Here is a 23,327-nt window from a genome sequence, read left to right as displayed (position 1 = left end):
TGTGTTTTAACTTTTGTTATACTTTGTGATTATGACTTTTGCATTCTCCTTTGGATTTGTTAACCGAAACGTTGTGTATATATTGTTATATTTGTAAATGGGCTAGCACACAGGTTGGGTGTTTGGGAAAAGTAGGCACATATTTTATGTATATATTTTTGGCTGTTTTATATTATATAGGGAGTTAGGGAAGTTCTGTGTATTTTCTTTTGTTTTCATTTGTCCGGTAAGTTATGGGGATGGGTAAGCTGGGGTTTTGTTTATTATTTTGGCCTTGTCGGCTTCTGAAGCTTGTGTTCCCGCTTTTACAAAATAAACCACCTGCAAGTCAAACCACCAAAACAAGTCTCAATCTCTTCTCTGTTGCGGCCTGACTCTAAACCGGGTCATAATAATACCACTGACAAAGATTCACATTCCTGTAAATTGCTCTCAAAGTTAAAGGGTTAGTTCATCCAAAAATTTTAATTCTCTCATCATTTACTCACCCTCATGCCATCCCAAAAGAATTAATTAAATATTGATCTGTTCCCTCTCACATGTGGTCTGATGTACCAAGTGTTGCAGAAAGGACACATTTTCACTTGTAATATTAAAACAACACAAACAGCGCTCATAAACATAAGTCCCATTTAATATGTGGCTATTGTGATTTATATATGAAGAAAAATTATAATTTACAGTTTTGACAACAGTGTCACACTCCAAAGCGGGTATCAAATTTGTACAAGTAAAACTATTTGGAAATCTTGTCCTATAACATTATGGTTACAAAATTAGTTCAAGAAACAAAACAATAAAGAGATACATGGAGGTTCCATCACTGGGCAGGACGGCCAAGTTTTTGTGAGAGTCCTGGACACAAGATGAAAAAACAAAACAGAGTATCTGAGTTTCCTCCTAAAACAGAGTATCTGAGAGGTGGTGGGGTAGAGGGTTGGAGATGGTGGAGTGCTTATCAGTTTTCAAGAAAAGCCACGTAGTCGGTAAGTCTGGCCAGTTGTTGTTCGTTTGGAACCAGCGAGACCGGGGGCGGATCTGCGGACAGGGAAAGGCAGAAGAGAAACATGAGAAAAGAGGGGATTCCTTCTGTCCTTTACGATCCGTTTTATAACACAAAGACACAATGTAAACAATCCTGCTCGTTCATGTTCCTTTGGAATAAATGTGTCTCATAAAATGGTGCTCAACAGTTACTGGCGAACACATTAAAAGCTGTTTGCCTTAAAAACACAACTCATTGAGCAGAGCAAAGAAAGAATGGCAAAGGACAGCAATGGCAGAACTGTGATTAGAAAGCTTTGTCATTTTCTAAACAAAGAGTCTGTAGAGACTGTGAGAGCAAGTTCACATGCCTGTTATGACATAACCATGCAGATATGTCAACCCGATGGAACAAGTTTTTTTTTGGAGAGGCTATGAATAAAACCTTAAAGAGTGATACGTCAGAGGAAGAAACATTTAGTCTTATTGGTAAAAAGAATTGAAACAGTGCCCCCACCTGGTTTCTGTGGCATGATCATCCTGGTGTTGGGATCTGCCTGCCACCCATGGCTGACTACACCTTGAGCAAATGAGAATGTGATTTTCATACTTTAATCAAATGTTGTATATTATTGGGAGAATTGCGGACTATTCAAATGCACTCCTTCAAAATATATGAAACGAGGAGTAGAACAGACAACATGCATAAAAATGGCAAACACTGGGCAATGAGAAGCATATGGGAGAGAAAACTATATAAGAAACACTGGAGGGAAAAAAATTAAATACAATAAACTGAAAACATTTATATATGTATGTGAACAGTTCCATTAATTGAAAAACATTAATTTTATGCAATAAGTAACAAGGAATGTCCTAGCTTTCTTATGATGTTATTAAATTATTTCTAATGTAAATATGTTTCTACACAAAACTGCTGCTGAGATAAAATCATTTAAATAATGGCTGATATAATCAATTAAATGTTTTCCTTTTTACTTCAATGCATACAATTTAAATCGTTTTTCAGGTTCAAAGTGACTCAAATTAAAGAGCAGGTTACATTAGGCAGAAATGTTATTGAGTGCATTCATAACCTTATAAATGTGTAACACTAGAGCAAGCTACTGGCACTCAAACATTTAATAGCAGACTTGTCTCACACCATATGCTGTTATGTACCTTTCACTGCTTCTTCTACAGAGTATCCCACAAAGGCAGCAAAGTCCTCTGCACTGATTGAGGTGTAAGCTTGTGCTACTAGCCCATATGCCCTCCTACGGGTGGACTCTAGAAGAAACACAAACAAGAAAACTCACAGAATGCAAGAGAATGTATCCAAGGCATAAGAGACTTTCAAAAGGTGTTCATTTCCCATCAAAGCAGCAAACTGCTTCCTTTCAGCCTACAATCTGTAACATTTAACACTTTGCACCATGGTTTTCACCCAAGCATCGAAAAGCACAGTATGTACTGTGAAAGTGTCCTGTCTGAGGAATATCCCTAAAATGTAATTATTCTGCAACTGAAAGTGTCTGATAATAGGGGAGTTACCAAGATAAAGCAAGTGGTATTCAGCTGGTCCTCTTATCTCAACCGGCAGCCATCATGGGTCAACACCCTTATGTAGAATGAAATACTTTTGTCTAGGACACTGATATGATTGCTATCTCCCATGCAAGTGTCATTTTTTTTAAATGTTGTTAGTTGTATATCTTGTGTTTTCAAGAGAAAAAAAAATACTTTGTGCACTTTTAAATCTACACACAGAAGGCATCTTAAACCATGTTTAAACGTGTTCTCGCATAGTGTTTTTCAGGGAAATATAATACTATTGTAAAATTAAACTTCTGTGTTTCAAAGGCATTACACATTTTGTTGAAATAAATTACTCAAATATGTTGAATGAACAGTTGCTGCAGTCTATATTGAATGGTGTTTTTGAACATACTGTTTTTAGCACACTTTAGATAGTTTCAGCTTCAGTAGGACCACCAACAGTCTTTTCCCTACCATCTGATGCATATTGCACACAAAAATGGTAAGAATTTTCATTATGTATGATACTGAATGCTACTGATTTATGGATACTGAACTATTAAGTGTTTTTTGGGGAACTGATAATCCTTTTTCAATCCAATTTGAAATGCCCAATTCCCAATGTGCTCCAAGTCCTCGTGTAGTGTCTCAATGAATCTCAGTTGCCTCTGCATCTGAGAACATCAATACACACATCATATCACGTGGCTTGTTGAGCACGTTACCGTTACTACGTTTCACAGGCATATGTAACATATGCAACACGTACAAATAAGTCTCTTAGAACCATATCTTAAACCCAACAAGAAGTCAGCCATTGTGATGTTTCTCTTAAATTTTTACTCAGTTTTTGACATTTTCCAGGCCAGAACTCCTCCTACAGATTAAATCAGATCAATATCATATTCGGTCAGTCTAATCTAAAGGCCTTGGCAATGCTAAATTGCAACGCCTTTGAGTTTTCTTTGAATGCCGTGTCTGTGGCGTCCTGACAAATTTCGATGTTTCGCCATGAACGCCATGTTATAACTCAAACATAAAATGTCCAATCTGCTCCAAACTTTACATGTTTTATAAGAGTTCTGGCCTGAATACACCTACTTGCCAATATTCAGTTAGTCATAGCGCCACCTATTGGCAACAGAAAATTACATGTTTTACACTGTGATACACTCTTAACAACATTTAAGTGCTAAAAAAGGTGAGGGCCCGTTCATCGCTGCTTGCAGCTTCAATCAGCTTTGGTTTCTGTGATATGTCTATCAAATAATCTGTGCTTTTACATTTGGATGGAAAGAAATTCTGATTCTGATTCAAATCTATGCACATGTTGTCTATACAACCGGTCACAGAGACTGGTGTGTCATTATTAGAATGCGTTTTTATTGTGGTATCACTGATTTCAAATGTACCCGCCACTAAAATGTTGTTAAAACAGAGCAAAATGTGGTTGACTGTTGTATATGCTGGTCAGATGGTTCTTCAACAGAATGAGCTGCAAACATGGACCAGACTTTTTGTCTTTATATAAATGTCTGGCTCTTGGTGACTACACTTCTGATCACTCAAATATACATCAACTACAACTAATTCCATTAAGGCTAAAAAAAAATTTTTAAAAGTAACATTGTCCACCAACATAAGATCAAAGAAGGTAGCAGAAAATAATAATAATAATTTGCCAAAACCAAATATGACTTTTTTTGTAATAATAAAAGCTTAGTGTGATTCACTCCTAAGAGACACTTTTAGCAAATAGCAACACTCTTAGCAACACTCTCGGTTTACTAACAGCTAACAGGGGGGCTGTATGGAACGAACAGTCAGACAAGAACATGGCATTTGAAAGGATGACCTCTACAAGAAGAAATCAAGTTTCAATGTGTGAAATATATTTGGTCTTAACACCTCCTGAGTAACAAGAGGACTTGATCAGCTCAAGGGGATTTATTTTTTATAATTTTTTTGTATGTTGCTTGTTTATTTTTAGCAACAGTGATCCAAACTAGCCAAACTGACTCCTAGTTTCTGATTTCTCACTAGACTTGTCCCTCTATAATAGTCAGCAATAGCTGCTGAGCAAGGCAATGACAAGGAGAATGAGATCTGTCCCCCCAGCCATATCTCATCCTGTTACCTTTTAAAAATAGAATGTGCCTTTAACCAGAGAAGGAAGTTGAGAGCAAAGACTGCTTTGCTTTAACCAGCGAGTACACTTTGAAAGTTCCAAAAAATATATATATATAATATTTTAAAATTTTATTTTAAAATTAGAGCATTCATTTTGAGTAAACAGAACATACAGAATCACATATTGCGAAATGAGATAACATAACTTCGCTGTCATTTCTCGTTCTCAGTATAATGTAAAAAGTTAAAAGATAACTATGAAAGGGACAACAGAAGATTATTAACTAAAATACAAAAGTATAAAAATGGCACCTAAATAAAATGTTACTCTGAAATATTCATATGATCATATGAGTTGAAATGCTGACACTGCTTAGCAGCGATATACAAACATTAAAACTTAAGAAACCTATTGTCATTGTTAGGGTCTCTGGTTCTTTAGCCTTCTTGAGCTTGTCCTTCCTTACATCTTATTTATTCAGCATTCAAGTCTGACACTTTCCCTTCAGGATTCACTCCTCTTCATCCTCAGCATCTTCATATTCCTCATCATCATCTCCCCCAAAGTCCATCTTGGACAACAAAGTCTCCACATGTTCTGTATCTAGAGTGAAATGGTCCATTCTCTCAAAGCATGGCTCAGGCCTTTCTTCAGCCAGCGAACTTTTAGCTGTGTCCTTTGTCTGTGCAATCAGGTTCTTGGAGGCTTGTAAGAACTCGGCAGCACCACTTTGCTCCAGGGCACGCACTGCCGTCTCTGTCAACTCTGTAGCTGTTTGAAGATGGTCTCCATAACGCCTGGCCAGACTTCTGAGTGCAGCTACCTTCTCATCCTGCTCCTTACCAATACGTTCCAAGAGGGTATTCTTACGCTCTTCCAAGGCTGCATACAGAGAATCAAATCGTTCACCAAGCTTTTGCTTGGCATGCTGAGAGTTTTCCTGAATGGCTGTGCAGGCATCCTCCATCTGGTTGAGCAGAGCCTGAAGGCGACCATTCTCTGCCACAAGAGTATCAATAGCATTACTCAGCTCTCCTTTTTGAGCCTGGTAGATATTAGTGAGTGGTGACACCTCACAGTCTTTGTGCTGGCCAAATACCTTACACATGGAGCAAGTGGGAATTTGGTGGGTCACGCAGTAGATGTTGATCTTCTCATCCTCATGCTCTTGGCACATTGGCTCTTTGGAGCTCTTGGGTTTTATGGAAGTTTCTAAGGTTCCACCACCACCACCACCCTCTTGTTGCTGTTTGTATATGTCAATTATGTTCTCCACTAGAAGATTTCTTTGAAGTCCATGTACACCGTGACGATCAAGAACCACTTCAAAACGACAAGTAGGGCACCGGAAGACACCACCAGAGAAACGATAAGGGTTTCGAGAGTCATAAAGGTCACTAGCACATCCTCGGCACAGGTTATGTTGACAGGGCAGGATCACAACTGGTTTGGTGAACATTTCCAAACAGATCGGACAGCTCAGTTGTTTCTCAAGGCTCTCCATGGAACCAGGAGTCCCCAACAAGGAGGCAGTTCGCTGAATTTCCATGTCTGTAATGGCTTTGTCACCTTTTTCTGTGTCTCTTTAGTTGCTGTAGCACTTGGTTGTTTAAAAAACAGGTCTGTAATTGAGTCCTGCAGTCACCAGTTTTGTTCTGAGGCACAGTGGCCCTGGTCTTTATACAACCCTTGGCCAGTGGGGGACATGCGATTTCTCCAACCAATCAGAGCACAAATTCCTATCCACTTGTTTTCAAGATTCATTTTTGGAAAAGCAAAAGCCCCCACCCATTTGGATCCATGTGTTGTGTCATGATGATACCATAACACTGTTACTCTTCAATGTAGAGTGAGATTTAAGTGGTGAACTATTTGAGCAGGGACAAACAAGTGTCATGTGTTGGGAAATGCAATGTCTGTTTGAAGAAAACAAACCCCTGTCTGTTTCAAAACACTCTTTGAATTATTATTGCCAATTTCTCTTGCTGAACAAGCATAGACTTGTTACTTAACAGGTTTTCCCACAAGATGAAAATAACAAATTGTACACTAATAGATTTAGTTGTCATTTTCATCTCAAAAACTATGCCCAGTTACCTACAACAATTCTTTATGTAAAAATAAAGGACTAATATTCATCTTATTAATTTGTATTTTCCTGATCTCAAAATGTATTATTCCACATTACCGTTACTCAATTTACATTATTAACTTATAATAAGAATGATAACCACGTTTATTCAATGTATCTAATAATAACAAAATACTCCGTCATCCTCGGTTTTATATTTCTCAAAAGTAACATACAAACCCAAGACTTGTACAGACTCAATCAAATGTTCTTAAGTAATTGAGTAATTTGTTGGTGAAATCACAAACAACTATCAATGTCCTGAAAAAACAGTACACAGGGAACCCATGAACACATGCAAAGGATTATTTTTAACCTTGGCCTGGGTGGGTCAGGTGTTGGTACGTGGGGATCAAATGAATGTTGTGTTTTAGTTTGAGCCATGAGATTACAATATTACATACAGAGAAGAGGTTTAAAAAAACAAAACAAAAAATAATAATTATACACTTCAAGAGAAAACTAAGACTTAAAAGTAACTTACGCACTAATAACTGTACCCCTTCATCTAATAGCAGCCATTTTTCTAAGTATTCACACTTGGTCCTAGAATATGCTGAGTATGTGCTAAGTATAGTCATGAATCACTTGAAGTGCAACCTGAGAGCAAGACACATGGCACTTCCCAGAGTAAATTTAAATTGCCATCAATCTCCTTTCAAAGGTCTATTGCCCAGGTTTTATTCTTGCTGAGAGAAAGTTAATCAACCAGAACCAAACATAAGTTATCTGTAACAAGTTATACACACAGAAGCAATGTTCTTGACACTGACCAAATTTGACTGTCAAAGAATACATTAGGGAAATCTTCTCTGTGCCTGGTAAATTTAGGAAAGAAATATTAAATCTGTATGTTAATCCTATACCTTTACTTAAAACGTTAAAATATTTTATCAGAGTAATTCAGCCCAGCACTACATTATACAGACAATGCTGGTAGTACACTCTCTCCTGTTGTAATATGTGTATTGCATCTGTTTGGCAACTCCAAGAGCACAATTAGATTCCTTTCTCCTTTTATCCTGTGCAGCAGTTTGCTTGGTGCAGAGCTGCTATAGCTGATTAGTTTCTTTTAGCAAGCACAGAAAAGAAATGAAAGACCTTATAGTTTCCTTGAAATGCAACCGTTCTTGAATGTGACTTTGAGACCTTGTTGCCTGAGATGTATAATGAAAAATTAGTTTGTTTGTTTTTACAAGTTAATACTACTTGTTCTACTTATTTATTTGATGACTATGTTATTGATGCAGATCAACTTTCTCTGTAAATGATTCTGATTACTGTGGTTTGTCATACTACTAAACAAATCCAGAGTGGTTCATGTAATGAGAGTAGATTTTATATTCATACTGATTCAACTACTGGGCCCAAAGAAATCTAAAGATAAACACTGCATTAAAAGAGAAAAGAAGCACATAATTTAAATAATTTCCCCATAAAGCACAGACTTAAGAATAAATGCTTGTATGGCACATTGAAACAATTTCACTGAATGCCTTGGAGATGTTGACTTATGTAGAAGATATACACTCTAAAAAAGATTGTTCTTCAAAGGTTCTTTACTGACCTTAATCATTCAATTTAGAACCATATCATCCTGGAGAACCCTTTTGTGCTGAAATGGTTCTTTGCACTTGTATAAGGGTTCTTTATTCAGAAAATCAGAAAATGGTTTGAGTTCTAGGGCTGAGAAAGAATGATATAAGTAACATTGCTAACACTGTTCTATATTACAGAGAAATACTAAACCGTAATAATGAACCTTTAAAATATTAATTTTAAAAGTGCATGCACAAAGCGAAATGCAGTGACACCGGCAAAAGTGGTAATGATTCTGAATGTGTCAGAAAAACCAGGAAGGAGACTGTCTAAACATTTTGTTAATTTATAGAGAGAAATGCACATTACGTTAAACATGCAGTAATCAATGTACTGATTTAACTTCCCCACTCTCCAAGAATGGATAAGCCTAATAGCGCATATTTATCTTTTTTATGTAGAGCGAGCGGCCATGCTTATTGGCTAATGTTAGGCTACTTACATGTTTTAAATGATAGCCCATGTTTAAGGTCGATGAATGACAGGTGATAGTTTGCCTGCATACTTTGTATGTCACCTTCTTGGGGTCATCCTTTACGATCCTTTGATCCCACATTTGGATTTCCTGCCCGACATAATTAATTACCACATGGACCAGCCGTGTAAACAATCATATCTGTCCGTCACTGACTGCATGACTTCACCACTTCCTGTGGAGTTTTTTATGTTGCTAAAACATTTTAACAATAAGTAGTTTTAGCAGGAAAGATATCAGGGACAATAAATCCTGTCAGCTCAGTTAAATGGTAGTTAGTGTTTGTGACCTTCCAAAAATCTTCCAAGAGCACAGCGACGACTATTCCATAAATTCACAAAAAAGCCAAGAACAACATCCAAGGAACTGCAGGCCTCTCTCACATCAATAAAGTTCACTGTTCTTGATTCCACTATCATAAAGACACTGGTCAAAAATGCTATCAAGGAAGAGTGGTGAGACAAAAATCGCTGCTAACACAGAACATCATTAAGGCTCCTCTGAATTTTGTCAAAACACACCTTAATGATCCTCAAACCTTTTGTGAGAATGTTCTGTGGACTGATGAGTTGAAAGTGGAACTGTTTGGAAGACACATACATATCACATACATATCCGATGAGCGCGTGAACACAATGGCCAATCAAAGGTGTTTATTCAGCTCAACAGCGCTCAAAGCGTCACATTTTTAACATTTCAGTACCGACTTGGTACCGAAGTCGGTACTTTTGACAACACTAACCTAAAGTATAGGAGTAAGTTCACCTCTGAATGGCTCAAAAGAAGCTAGATTAAAGTTTTGGAGTGGCCTACTCAAAGTCCTGACTTGAACCCGATGGAAATGCTGTGATAGGACCAGGCAGTTCATGCTCGAAAACCCTCCAATGTGGCTGAATTAAAGCAGTTCTGCAAAGAACAATTGGCCAAAATTCCACCACAGCATTGTGTAAGACTGATCTCCAGTTATCAGAAGCATTTGGTTGCAGTTGTTGCTGCTAAAGGTGGCACAACCAGCTATTAAGTTTAAGGGGGCAGTTTGTTTTTCATATGGTTGATATAGGTGTTGGATAACTTTTTTGCTTCAATAAAGAAAATATACACTGGTGGCCAAAGGTTTGGAATAATGTACAGAGTTTGCTCTTATGGAAAGAAATTGGTACTTTTATTCACCAAAGTGGCATTCAACTGATCACAATGTATAGTCAGGACATTAATAATGTGAAAGATTACTATTGCAATTTGAAAAAACTTTCACTTCTTAAACTACTTCAAAGAGTTCTCATCAAAACATCCTCCTTTGCCCACTCTAACCTTTTCTTTTAGTTTTTCTGTTCCAAAAGTGGCTTTTTCTTTTCACTTCTTCCCATAAGGCCGGCACCGCTGAGTCTTCTCTTTAATAATGTACATGAAACTGGTGTTGAGCAGGTAGAATTCAATGAAGCTGTCAGTTGAGGACACGTGAGGTGTTTATTTCTCAACCTAGGGACTCTGATGTACTTATTCTCTTGTTTAGTTGTACATCTGGCCTTTCACATCACATTCTGTCCTTGTTAAAGCCAGTTGTCCTTTGTCTAAGACTGTAGCGTACACCTTTATATGAAATCTTCAGTTTTTTAGCAATTTCAAGCATTGTATAGCCTTCATTCCTCAAAACATTGATTGACTTATGAGTTTCTAGAGAAACCGTTTCTTTTTTGCCATTTTTGACCCAATAGTTACCTTAAGACATGCCAGTCTATTGCATACTGTGGTTACTCAAAAACAAACACCAAGACAATGTTCAGCATCATTTAATGAACCAAATACCTTTCAGCTGTGTTCGATATAATGGCAAGTGATTTTCTAGTACCAAATTAGCAATTTAACATGATTACTAAAGGATAAGGTGTTGGAGTGATAGCTGCTGGAAATGGGGCCTGTCTAGATTTGATCAAAAATGACTTTTCTCAAATAGTGATGGTGCTGTTTTTTTACATCAGTAATATCCTGACTATACAATGAGATCAGTTGAATGCCACTTCATAACACTGTAGTTTACATCTGCGATCTTATACAGTTACTATAATTTATTGATGCAGCTTGAGTGGAATCTCACAAAACATCGGAGTTAAAAAATACTTTTTCATAGTTTCATAACTAAAATACAATATTGGATTTTACATGTTTTGTCACTTTTAATTATTATCCAAAGGCCACATAACCTGACATTATACTTTTATAGAAAGCTTATGTCTAAAAATTAAGATATACACAATAATGGAAAGAAGAACCTTTGGAGACCCTCTTTTGACCAAATCCCAGATTTTTTCAGGCAGCATTGGTAAAGCTGGTAAATTACAGAAAGATTTGAAATTATAGAAAATATCTATAAATTATTTTTAAATTAACTTTTATATTTTCTTAAACTTTTTCATCATAAATCATCAAATGTAACATTTACAAACATTAAGTCAACTTTTAACCCCACCGATTAAATCAAAGTTTTGTAAATTTACAGTAAGCCAACAAAAAATATTTGTATTTTCATCCTCAAGTCATATTGTCACGTCCTAAACACAGAAAAGAAGTACTCCGGTACTCCGTATTCCAGCTGGAGAAATAATGCTGTTCAGTCCACACAGCCACTGTCACACAGGACAGCATTGCTTCAGTCTATGAATCGAACAATACTTGAGTGTTATCCGTTCACGATGCCTCTGCACTGTCCAGTTACTGTAACAGGTTTACTAATATGTATGTGCCACTGTTTTCTAATTTAATTTGTCACAAAAATGCACAAGCTACTGAATCATTTATCCTTTTAGCAGTCTTTCTGTTTACAATGTATACTCATCTCAAGTTGTTTAAAATGTACCGATTTTATAGCACAGTAATGTACATCTTAATTAGTTTAGTGTGTAACCATCTATCTATTATAACTTTACTGCTAAAGAAATGAATAATAAAGACATATATTGTATATTATTTTTAGAATACTCTTATAATACGTACTCTTAATATATATAATTTTATATAATTATATATAATTATGGGCAGTGGTGGCTCAGGGTTACTGACCAGAAGGTCAGGTGTTCAAGCCCCAGCACCACCAAGATTGCCACTGTTGGGCCCTTGAGCAAGGCCCTTAACTCCAGGTTGCTCCGGGGGGATTGTCCCTGTAATAAGTGCACTGTAAGTCGCTTTGGATAAAAGCATCTGCCAAATGCATAAATGTAAATGTAAATATAATTTTAATATCTTCCCTGAGGTCCACTTGTAATGTCAGTAAAGTTTTTCTTTCCACCAAAACAATCATTATTCAATAATAAATTATCTTTTTACTCTGGCCGTCTGTTTGAAAGCTCAGTTTAAAGCTCTCTGGCCCTTTAAGACTTCAAAGTAAACAACCACTGTTCTGATTGGCTAACTTCCTGCAGTCCCTCAAATACAGCCATATTTGAAACTCAATCAGAAAATGAACAAGATTCACATTAGAGGTCAACCAATATAGGATTTTGCCAATACCGATTTGGGAAGACAAGCCCATAACCGATTAATTGGCCGATAGTTTTCAAAATTGATACTGAATGAAAAAACAACATTTAAAGTAGGGATGCACCGATACCACTTTTTCTCTTCCGTTACCGGAAATCTTAGTATCGGCCAATACCGATCCCGATCCGATACCAGTGTTTTTTTGCATATTCACTTTAGAATATCTTTATATTATTATGTGGAACTAATTGGGAGTACTATTTAATATGTAAAGAAACACAAACCTCTAACCACACATTATTTCAATATAAATGTATAGCTTATAAAGAAACACATTATTATTAACTAGTATACTGGATAATGTATCAGCAGAATTAACAGTAATTCCACTCTTCAAGTCTTCAGTAGAAAAGAAAAAAGTAAAAGTGTTTTATTTTAGATTTTTCTTTTTTTAAATGTTTCCACTTGCATCTGGACTTTAAAGGATTCAGATCTTTCTGTTAAATTTAGTTGCAAGACATTTGCACTGTTACGCTCGTTTAAATTCTCAAAGAAACTGGTTACACACACGATCACTTGATGATTATCTAATCAAAATGACCAAAAAGGATAAAAAATTTATTAAAATCAGATGCGTTTCTGATTTATGCCTTTCTCTTGACTGCATGAAGATGTTTTTCTCAAATCTCACTACCTTTAAATATACAACTTAGCTGGCTAAAGTATAAACGTGACTGATATAAACTAATGCACATAGATGGTAATAATTGTTTTTTAAACATTTGGGTAGGACTTGTGTGTTTTTTGTCACATTGTTCTAACCGCTTGAGGTTAGCTTCAATGTTAGCGTCCTCTCAGCCTGGTCTGCAAACATACCGCTGTTCTCTATTAATGCAGCATCTAGTTAAGAAATTAATTACTTTATAATGATATGTCAACATGTACTGTATACAAACCTTTTAGTTGTTGGTGTTTTAAATCTGCTTTGTTCAGCTCTATGCAGTGTTCCGCTGCATTCAGCGTGCAGTCTCACATGACAAAAAAAAACACCACAAGGCATTAGTGATAGTTTTTATTTGGCCTCTAGAGGCCGCTATCATACTGTACTGTAATGACAGCACGTCCTTCCAGCCGCTCCAGCACCAGACACAAAGGGACACATTCAGGGAAAATTATTGGTGTTGCAAAACCGATATGTCGGTCGACCTCTAATTCACATTATAATTTATAAAACAACATTTCAAGGTTAAGACATACAGAAAACCCATTTCATCTAAATGTATCAACATGTTCACTCATGTTGATACATTTACATTACAGCAAATATCAAACAGTCATGACATTTGAAACATTCGTGAATTAAACCATTTCCTCACAGGTCTGGTAGTGTTTAACTACCACATCTTTCAGTTCCTTTGCAAAGCTTGAATCATACTGTGACTGGTTCACAAGCAATCCACTCTGAAATTAGCCAAAAACATACAATCCACACTGAAATGTTCTGAATACACAAATATAATACTGTCTATGGTGAGGTTGTGTCCTTCAACCGGTTTCAACAGGACAAAACAGAGACCTCACACCTCACATCATCCGTGTTTGTTTGCACATAGGACTGCATGTATTTTTCCCAGTGAGTAGCAGCAGCTGAATGAGACACGTTTTTAAAAGTTGTGCTTGTACCACTCTTAAAAAGTGGCGCTAATCGCCTGAAATGCATAAACTAATCAACTACGTCAATATTGTGCATGCTTACAAAAGTAAAAAATAAAAATAGCACAAATTGGTGAAAAAACAGTCCAAGACGCCTTCAAAACAACAGAACACTGTGCAGCTGAATGAAACAAAATGGAGGTCTCCTATACAGAGCTTCGAACTTGATATTGCGTCTTTTAAAAATGGTGCAAGATGCATGATAACAGTCAATGCCTTTCATCTAGTGTAGAAAAACATTTAAATCCAGATAGGCACATGAAAGTGTCATGTGTCCTTACCCTTTACTGTAGATTAATCTCCCATGACAGGCCTTATCTCCTCTTCACCTGCGACTATTGGCACTTTTCCACTGCACCTTACGGTTTGACTCGACTCTGCTCGCTTTACATTTTTGAGCTTTCTTTTCCAATGCAGTTTAGTATTAAACGCGATACAAACATTACTAACAATAAACAATAACACAACCGCTAGCTGTTAGCTACTAGCTCATTGTGCTGCATAAAGCAGTTGTTGCATGGTAATTTTACACAAGTGTAACAGTTAAATTGGCCTGGTTGTTTTAGAAGCAAGCTTTCCAGTAGTTTATCAACTAAATAAAGTGAAGCTTTCAAGCAGAATATAGAGTTAAAGTACAAAACGTACCATCCTCCATCGTGGACTCCAATAACGCCGTTGCTGAGTCCAGGGCACTCTCCCTCCCATTGCTCGCCCATCTATTGCTATAGAGAGCATCCATTTGCTTGAACCACTTCCACTTTCTTCTGTTTTAATCACTCTGGCTGTTGTAGTCCTTGATTGTTCTGTAGTCACTTTTAAGTTTTCCCTACACTGTTGGTAGGTCCGGTGGTAGCCGTGTGTCGCCAAAAGCTGAGACACTTCCTGAAAGACTTTTTCGTTGTTTCGTTTGTCACTAACGAGAGGAATGTCTGCACCTTGTTTATTGACCACAGCGTGGTTTTGCAAACAGATATCTTTTTACAACTCGAAAGTCGCGTGAAAAAATGACACTGCTATTGCTGTTGCTAACTTTAAAACTGGTGGGTTGATGTCCTGTGTCGCAAATCCAGTGATGCCGGTAGTAACGATTGTCTCTGACCAATCAGTAATCTGCAGGGTTTTGACATCACATTTAGTGTAGTTTTGGCTCACTTGGAACCTCGACCAAGGTGGTACTAAAACAAAAGTACTAGGTACCAGGTACTATACACAGAGGAAAACCCCCTAAAAGCTAACAGAGTCGAGCTGTGCCGTACAGTGGAAAAGCCCCATAAATGTGAGCACCAGTGGGCGGAGCCAAGGGTGCAAAAACAAAAAATAGGCATTTGGTGTATTGCTGGAGGCAGTCATATTCAGATGAATTTAGCTGCATTCATGCCATGTTGTCATTACCGTAATTACGAGTTGGCAACTCGAAAATTCTATTCGGAGCTGTTCACTCCCTGGGAACTCAGAATTATGCATTTATATGGCAACACTATTAGTGCCAAAATTAATCCGTGTGAGATGATGTTGTTGACAACTGCAAAATACATCATTACAACCGGAGCCAGATGTAGGCATAGGAAGTGGTAGGCTGAGCCCACCCAAACGTGAGTCTTGCCTACCCAATCAAATATTTTAGAAACATGGTTTTTAAATAAAAAAAAATCTAATTTGTGCATTGATTAAAAGCAACATGGGGGCAGAGTGTGTGTTGCAAACATTAAGGGTGGGCTGTAGACTGCCGAAACGATCAAAAAACAGCACCAGAAATGTGTAATGTTTTTCTATTTTTGTCATTGGCCGAAAGCAACGACACACTCATGAAGTGGTTGCTGCTAACTAGACAGTCCAAGACATCATGCGAGCAAGAACATAACTAGTTGTATATGACTTTCTTCTTTCAGCCAAACACAATCTGAGTTATATAAAAAAAAAATCTTGGCTCTTCCAAGCTTAACCCTCTGGGGTCTGAGGGTATTTTGGGCCCTGGAGAAGTTTTGACATGCCTTGACATTTGTGATTTTTCAGTTGCTTAAAAACATATTAATGGCTGAAGTCTGATAACACTGTATTCAGCACAAAATGGGCTACAATAATATGAGAGCAACCTGTGTGTACAGGTTTGTAATTTTTTGAAAATAACATTTATGCATGGTTTTTTAAAAAACTAAAATTTTAAGTCATTGAAATAAGGCCATATAACACATACTAAATATTTGTCCACAAGCCTTTTGAGAACTGCATCTTGTAGCCTAGAGTTTTTGCTACACAATGATGTGAAAATCATCCTGATCACTCATTCATACAAAACAATATAGTAATTTAACTTTTGTAAGACAATTTTAGCGTTGAAAGGTAATATGGGAGGAGGCGTGAATGATCATGGATATTGAGGTAATTCACACATGAGAGACAAAAGACCCCTCCCCTGGGCCTATCAATGAGGGATAGAGAATGACTGTGAGGAGACTTAATGATCAAAATCAAGTTTTAAGTTAAACGAAGAAATCTGACTACACATTTTCTTTACATAAAGACTTTACTTAATTTTAGACCTACACTACCTTTAAAAGAAGTCTCTTCTGCTCACCAAGACTGGATTTATTTGATCCAAAATACAATATTGATATTCTAAACACTTTTTACAATTTAAATATATTGTAAAAGGCAATTTGTGATCAAAGCTGAATTTTCAACATCATTACTGCAGTCCTCAGTGTCACATGATCCTTCAGAAATCATTATAATATGCAGATTTTCTAATATGGGTATATTTAAAGTGCATTTTACTCATTTACCACCTGAACCCATATTCGCAAGCACAAGCTTTGTTGTTGATAATGAGGCATTATAAACACTATATAAATTATAATCTAAACATTCATATTATTTTTATATCATATTACAAACCATATTTATATTATACAGCATACAATTTAAATACCTGCTTTAGCCGAAAAAGCATTTAAATGTAACTAAAACTTGCTTATTAGGAGTCATATTTCAAATGTCAATACACTGAATCCTGGCTGGCAAGTCTGGAAACAGTCCCACTAGTAAAATATGTACATGTTTATATAAAATAGCATGTCAACTAATGAAAACTAAATGACTTACTCCTCTGAAATTGTATCCTCGGCTGGACCAAGTCTCTCTTCAAAATACAAACATTCATCAGTCCCACTCTTCTTTTGAGGAAAATGTTAACTCTTCCTTACTACCCTGGAGTTTCATCGCCTGTGCATCGTTACAAACACGCAGAAAAGTTGAGCTGTGTTGTGTTTACATTAAACCTCACCGTCGGGGACGTGTACATTTGCGTTGATCGTCTCAGCACATTAGCGTATGAATGGCGCGCTCTGCTGGTGGGTGTGATCACATTAGCTTTAATGAGTTGAGCCAGAAGAAACTGTACATCGCTTTGTTTCATACAGATTGCATTGCAGAAGAATATTTGTTTTAAATTTGAATTATTTTATTTAAAAGTAGACATTTTAAGCTTTCTTTAGACATATGTTTCAGTTAATTTTTGTGACGTGTTTCAGAAATATGCTCGTGAACACAGAGACTGCTGAAATCTCACCCTTTTTATTTTCTTTATTTTACAAAAGCACAAGATTTTGTTGTTATTGTGAGTGTACAAATATAAAAGTAGACCCTTTATAGTCTCTAATGATGTCTTACACTTGTACATCTGTATACCCAAAAATGACGCAGTATTTTAAATTGTTTCCACTGTAATGACAAAAATATCCAGCAGGACGCGCCGGTGCCGTTGACCCAAGATAATAAACGGAATGAATAGTACCTTAGATTTAGCCTAAAAAAGCACATCCATCCATCAAAAAAGTAATCCATACTGCTCCAGGGTGTTAATAAAGGCCTTCTGAAGCAAAGCGATGCGGTTTTGTAAGAAACATATCCATATTTATAACTTTATAAACTATAATCATTGGCTTCCGGTAACGGCAGTCCACACGTTAACAAGAGTGTCAAGTTCCGGCATATGGCGTAGGCGTAGTGTAAGCTCCGGTGAGAAGTGACAAACGCGGAAGAGCAGAGGATAGATGAAGCCAGTGAAAGTGCGAACTTGAACTTAAAATATGGTTCAATATTTTAGTATTTAGTAATACTAGTATATTTAGTATTTAGTATTTAGTAAACTCTAATTAAAAGGAATATTTGCCATCAGCTGGCACCATCATCTGGATAAAATTCTCCATATGGCAGAACTGGCTCCTAGAATCCAATATCTTTGACAGAGCTTTGCCAGCCTGTAATTTAATCCGCTGTGTCCAATTTCATTGTGAATATGTTTCAAAAGCAGATCAGATGCATATGGTTTGCCAATACTAACCGGTGCTTGGTTTCTTCATGCATGACTACATTCTCAAGATGTCCATGCATTCTTAAATCACCTGACTGAAGTTTTGGACTGAGACTATACAAATAACTACTCCGCTTAACTTATTCACCACTTTGTAAAGTTGACAATTCCTCTAGGAACCCCATCCTTTGAGAAAAGTATGATCTCCAGTTCTCTTTCCTCTACCTCATCAAATGAATGATAGATTTTATCCAAACTGGATCATAACTTGTAAATTTTTTCATCAATAATAGCTTCTAATTGACACTGGTTCAATTCATAACAGTCAAGAGTCTCTTTCAATTGTTTTCTTTTTTACCAAGGTCCAGCAGTATTATTTTCAGCCTCAGGATCCAAGCCACAGCTTTCCGTAGATGCATCCACGATGAATAGTAATTAATAAGAAGTGTTACAGGAGTAGATCCCTCCTGAATTTGAACCTGTAACCTTTTGTAACCCAGTTGGGCTGTTTGGCCACTCCTCCTGTGGTCTAATAAGAAAGGGAGGGCCAGATTCCTACGTCTGATCCTTAAGTAAAAGATCCTCCTATAGCCCTCTTGAGGCAAGATCAGCTGGATTATTTTAAGAATATATGTACCTCCATTGAGTGATGTTGAATGCTCTCAATATCTCAGACACTTTGTTAGCAACAAAGCACTTAAATCTTGAGGACTCAATTTTTATATATTTCAGCACCGCAGTGCTGTCAGTCCAAAAAAATGAATCTTGCAATTCCATCTTTAGATCTCTTTTCCATAACAGCTGTAAACTCCATGCAGGGAATGGTGGTACATTTCAGTGGTGCTACTTGAGCATTACTCAGCAAGAAAGCAGATCATGCAATCTGTTGATGGTTATGGAGAAGCAGGTAAGACACAACACGTAACCTCCTCACTGACATCTGAGAAATGGTGCAACTGAGCAGACATATCTTCTCCAAACTCTACAGGTTTTAAACATCTTTTTGTCTCAAATTTCTCCAAGCCATGGAGATCTTCTAGCCAGTTTGTCCATCTTTGAGCATACCTACTGGAGACAAAACTCCAAGAGGATCGTAGATGGCACAGATCACAGAAAGAATCCCTCTTTGGGTAAAAGGTCCATCTTTAACCACTACCTTGAATTTAAAGGTGTCTGATTCAGTATACCAATGTACACCTAATGCTCTTTCCACCGGAATTATATCATGGTTCCAGTCTAAGTCCTTTACCTCTTTTCACTTGTCTTCTTCTGGTATAACACTCAACATGACTGTTGTTCATCCATTTGGTCAAATGGAATCCACCTTAAGCACACATTGCAAGGAGTTCCTTATATAACTGTACAGCATCAGATTCTGTGGGCACTGAAGTAAGGCAATCATCTACATAAAAGTGATTCTGGATGACATCTGCAGTCCTAGAATTAAACCGATCTCTGTGATCCCCTACACATTTCCCAAGCACGTAATTAGAACAACTTGGAGATGAGGAAGTGCCGCACAGATGTACAACCATTCTGAATTCAGGCATATGCTGACAGATTCTGACTAGCTCTTTATGTTGACCTTGGGTATATTGCTCAAGAATATAAAAACAGTCACCATTTGCCCATTTGCCTTTTTTCCCATAACCTCCTCAAATGAGCGTATGAAGTATTGATATTGCAAAGGATCTCCATCAAAGTATGTAATTTCTCTTTAAGTAAGTGATGAGGTACTATGTTGTTGTACAGTACTATCATGGCAGCAATTTAATTTTGTTTTTCAAAATGATGCAGTAGGTTTCCTTGTTCCCTATTAATTGATGATTGTCTTGAAACAGGTAAATTTTCACTGCTGCAGTTGCCAGGTGGCTGTACATTTATTGGTGCAGTTGACTGTAATGATGTAATTATTGAACTAATTTGTTGTAGCACAGAGTGAAGCTGAGAATTATTTATGAGCCTTTCATTCCTTCTCACAGCTTGTGATGAATGGTTAACAGGCAGACACTGTGACAGCATGTGTGTCATCTTGAACTGAAGCCACAGCTATTTCTGCAGTAGGATTAGAGGAAATCATTCCAGTATTCTCTGTTTTTGACTCCTTCACTTTCAATTGTACACTTTGTTCTGATTCAGCACACCTGTACACATTAACTGTAGCCCTGGATGCAGCTATTTTAGTTTGAAGCTCAATTTGTTCCTTCTTCTTCTTCCACTGCATACTTCTGTTGTAACATTTGTTAACTGAGCCACCATTTCAGCCTCAGCTTGAAAACGAGCATATGATGTAGATGGCCTACTAGATTATGAACCATAAGAAGAGGTCCTTTTGATTTCTTGCTGCATACATTTGAGATACTATCAGTTGGTTTTATCTCATCCGCAAGATACTCAAAATTCACCATATTACATTCCTCACTTTGATTTGGAACATTCTGTGAATTTGCCCAAGCAGAGGTTGCATCAACAGGCAATTAATCATAAGAGAGAGAAAGCCCTGGCTGAACAGCCATGTTCATTATCTGTGTTCCATCAATCTCAGAAAGAGAAGACAGAAGAAGTTCATTACTTTGTGCAGAATCTAGTTTGAGTCAGTGATTTTCTCTTTGATATTCTAAATTCATTCCACATCTTCCACAAAACCTTTATTGTACTGGGAAACTGAGTCAAACCATTAATTTTGCTTCATTTGTTCCTCAAAAGGTACTTCAAAAGGTACAAAAAACACCTTTATGCAACACAGTGGAATCATCTTACAAAAGCTTCAGTATTTCCAACAGTGAATAAAGCTTGGATGAATTTTCATTATTCTTCATGAGCTCTTTCATCGATTTTTTCATTTTATTCATTTGGATTTACATTCCTTTTGCAGCAATTCAACTTTTGCTTCCCAAGCCTTTGATGTGAGCTTATGCTCCCTTTTGCGTTCAATAACCACAGCAGCCTCATCTTCCTCCATTTTACCTCATAAAACGCAATTCAACCGCACATACAGCTTCCAACACCAGTCCATCTAAATCACATGAATGACACATTGTGCAAATCACAGCACGGTGTGTCCAGTCACAGCACACCTCATAAACTCTGAATTTCCAGTCTACTGCAATTCATCCAAACATCATCAGATCAACGGTACACATATCATACTGAGGCTATAGTATCTCCATTGGACAAGCAACAAACAAATAAAAATAATAATCTGGTTCACATACCACTTCTAATGCTGTGAATCTTGTGTCTGCTTTTCCTCTCGCAATCCACGATTGCATTCCAGTGTGGCGCATGTATGGAATTCCATTGAAGGTGAAGCAATTTCTGTTGACTAATATTAATGACATCCAGTAGCCACAGAGAGGCTCGTACTGGGAAAATTTCCTTGACTCGTTTGCGACCACTCTTATTTTCAACGAAATGCAAAGCCGTTGCCTTTCTTGAGTTATGTTTTATTGTGATGAGGCATATGAATCATGTAATGTAAATACATTACACGTTCAAATACGGTCAACAGAAAGTTAGCTTTCCCACTACTCATCCCCTCTCGAAACACCAAACAACCAGCAAACGGGTCATAATAAAGGAAACAGATTTGTTCACCTGTGCCCACGTTAAAGTAAATAACCAATGAAAATGAATTGCTCATACAGTACGAGTACTGCATAAAAAACCTACAGCATAAACCTCAAGTTATATGATCACAGTACCTCGCAAGGCTTCCATCACAGGAAGAATGCTTTCAGACCACTGGTGAACAGCAATAGCAGTGTAGATCCCTGGGAAGTCTCGCTGCCATATACGCTGTCCTACAGCCCATATAGCTGCCAACTCAGGGTTTGCCTACAAGACCATAACTCAATCAGAGCTATAAATTAGATTTTTGCCTTACACATAAGTAATTAGAAACAAAAATTGTACAGAAACAAAACTCACTGTCTTGATTGCTTGGGGTATCCGCTTCCAAAGATATCTGCCATTGTTCCTGTATGAAGGAATAAGGAATATGATTTATGATTTGATTTATAACAACTTTTAATATGAATTTAAATGAACAATAATTTAATTATATGTGAATATACTCACATGTCATTGTGCAGTAGATAGAGTACCAATAACTGTGAATACACTTGAGGCGTTGCAATGCCACCAGGAGCCTGAGATGCAATATAACATGTTGCATAAAAAGAAGATGGCATAGCCTACAGTATATGAATACACACGGAGACAGTCACGTAAAGCCATGTTTAAATACTTTCATGTGCAATACACGATTCTGCCCAAAGGAATATATTAAAACTACACGAGCTTCCACACACATCATTTCACCTTTACACATTAAGGATGTCTCTCGAGCACGACAACATTGAAATACGTAGGTCTAAAAGTCAATTTTACAATCGTATATCTTCTGTAGTCTTAATAATACAGTTTAATCAATAAAATAAACCAGTATAGCTTTACATGTGTAGTTAAATTTCCCTGTCAGCTCTAGTAAGAACTCTTCTGCATTAGGTACTAAACCTCACTATAAAACTGAAGAAAAATTGCAAAAAAAGATCCACCTCTCGTTTGTCTGTCGGTTTTTACCTCCAGCTCCTGAGTTTCGAACTGCAGCAGCAGCTTTTCATCAAGTTCAGCAATCATGACAGACACGGGCATCTTTCTCAGAAGCTTCAATGCTAACGGCTAACAGCTAATGAAAACAAACCGCTTCAACGTTGGCTCTGCGACGCCACACTGCCGCCTGCTGGACTGGAGTGCAATGCAAACAACACCGATTTGCGTTCTCACACCAGCACAACTGTGGAGACTGTTTTTTTCTTTATTATTTATTTATTTAGTATCAAATCACACAATAATCAAATACAAAATGATAATAACAATAATTAAAAGAAAATTTAAAAAAAATAACAATAATATTAATTCAGATTATTACAAAAACATAAATATAATAAATAACAAAATACAAATA

At 37.0% G+C, this 23,327-nt stretch overlaps 2 protein-coding genes across 3 annotated transcripts; both read right to left on the bottom strand.

Annotated features, from left to right (window-relative positions):
* Window positions 1-616: 616 nt before the first annotated feature.
* Window positions 617-23,059, bottom strand: LOC127659153 (COP9 signalosome complex subunit 8). Of its 2 annotated transcripts, none has more exons than XM_052148823.1 (7): window positions 22,943-23,059; window positions 22,439-22,509; window positions 22,289-22,337; window positions 22,063-22,195; window positions 2,167-2,274; window positions 1,502-1,564; window positions 617-1,038 (listed from the first exon to the last, which is right to left on the bottom strand). In XM_052148823.1, the coding sequence occupies exons 1-7, from the start codon at window positions 23,012-23,014 to the stop codon at window positions 959-961; spliced, it is 576 nt and encodes a 191-aa protein (XP_052004783.1). In that variant the 5' UTR covers window positions 23,015-23,059; the 3' UTR covers window positions 617-958. The 2 variants fall into 2 exon arrangements, with proteins under 2 accessions (XP_052004783.1, XP_052004782.1); XM_052148822.1 differs by having other exon boundaries at window positions 22,439-22,554; window positions 22,943-23,032.
* LOC127659152 (E3 ubiquitin-protein ligase TRIM63-like) lies at window positions 4,768-6,317 on the bottom strand. The gene has a single exon (XM_052148821.1). It carries the CDS (start codon window positions 6,201-6,203, stop codon window positions 5,166-5,168), a length of 1,038 nt encoding a protein of 345 aa, XP_052004781.1. The 5' UTR covers window positions 6,204-6,317; the 3' UTR covers window positions 4,768-5,165.
* Window positions 23,060-23,327: the final 268 nt, after the last annotated feature.

This window comes from Xyrauchen texanus, chromosome 18 (assembly GCF_025860055.1).
Source record: "Xyrauchen texanus isolate HMW12.3.18 chromosome 18, RBS_HiC_50CHRs, whole genome shotgun sequence".
Lineage (NCBI taxonomy): Eukaryota > Metazoa > Chordata > Actinopteri > Cypriniformes > Catostomidae > Xyrauchen > Xyrauchen texanus.
This window is presented reverse-complemented; position numbering and strand designations above follow the sequence as displayed.

Bases quoted from the DNA above. Each gene is read 5' to 3' on its own strand.
- LOC127659153 (XM_052148822.1), bottom strand. From the start codon at position 23,014: ATGCCCGTGTCTGTCATGATTGCTGAACTTGATGAAAAGCTGCTGCTG. The intron at 22,555-22,942 runs GTAAAAACCGAC...CATATACTGTAG, and splicing joins TCGAAACTCAGGAGCTGGAG to GCTATGCCATCTTCTTTTTA. The intron at 1,565-2,166 runs GTACATAACAGC...CATTTGCTCAAG, and splicing joins TGTAGAAGAAGCAGTGAAAG to GTGTAGTCAGCCATGGGTGG.
- LOC127659152 (XM_052148821.1), bottom strand. From the start codon at position 6,203: ATGGAAATTCAGCGAACTGCCTCCTTGTTGGGGACTCCTGGTTCCATG.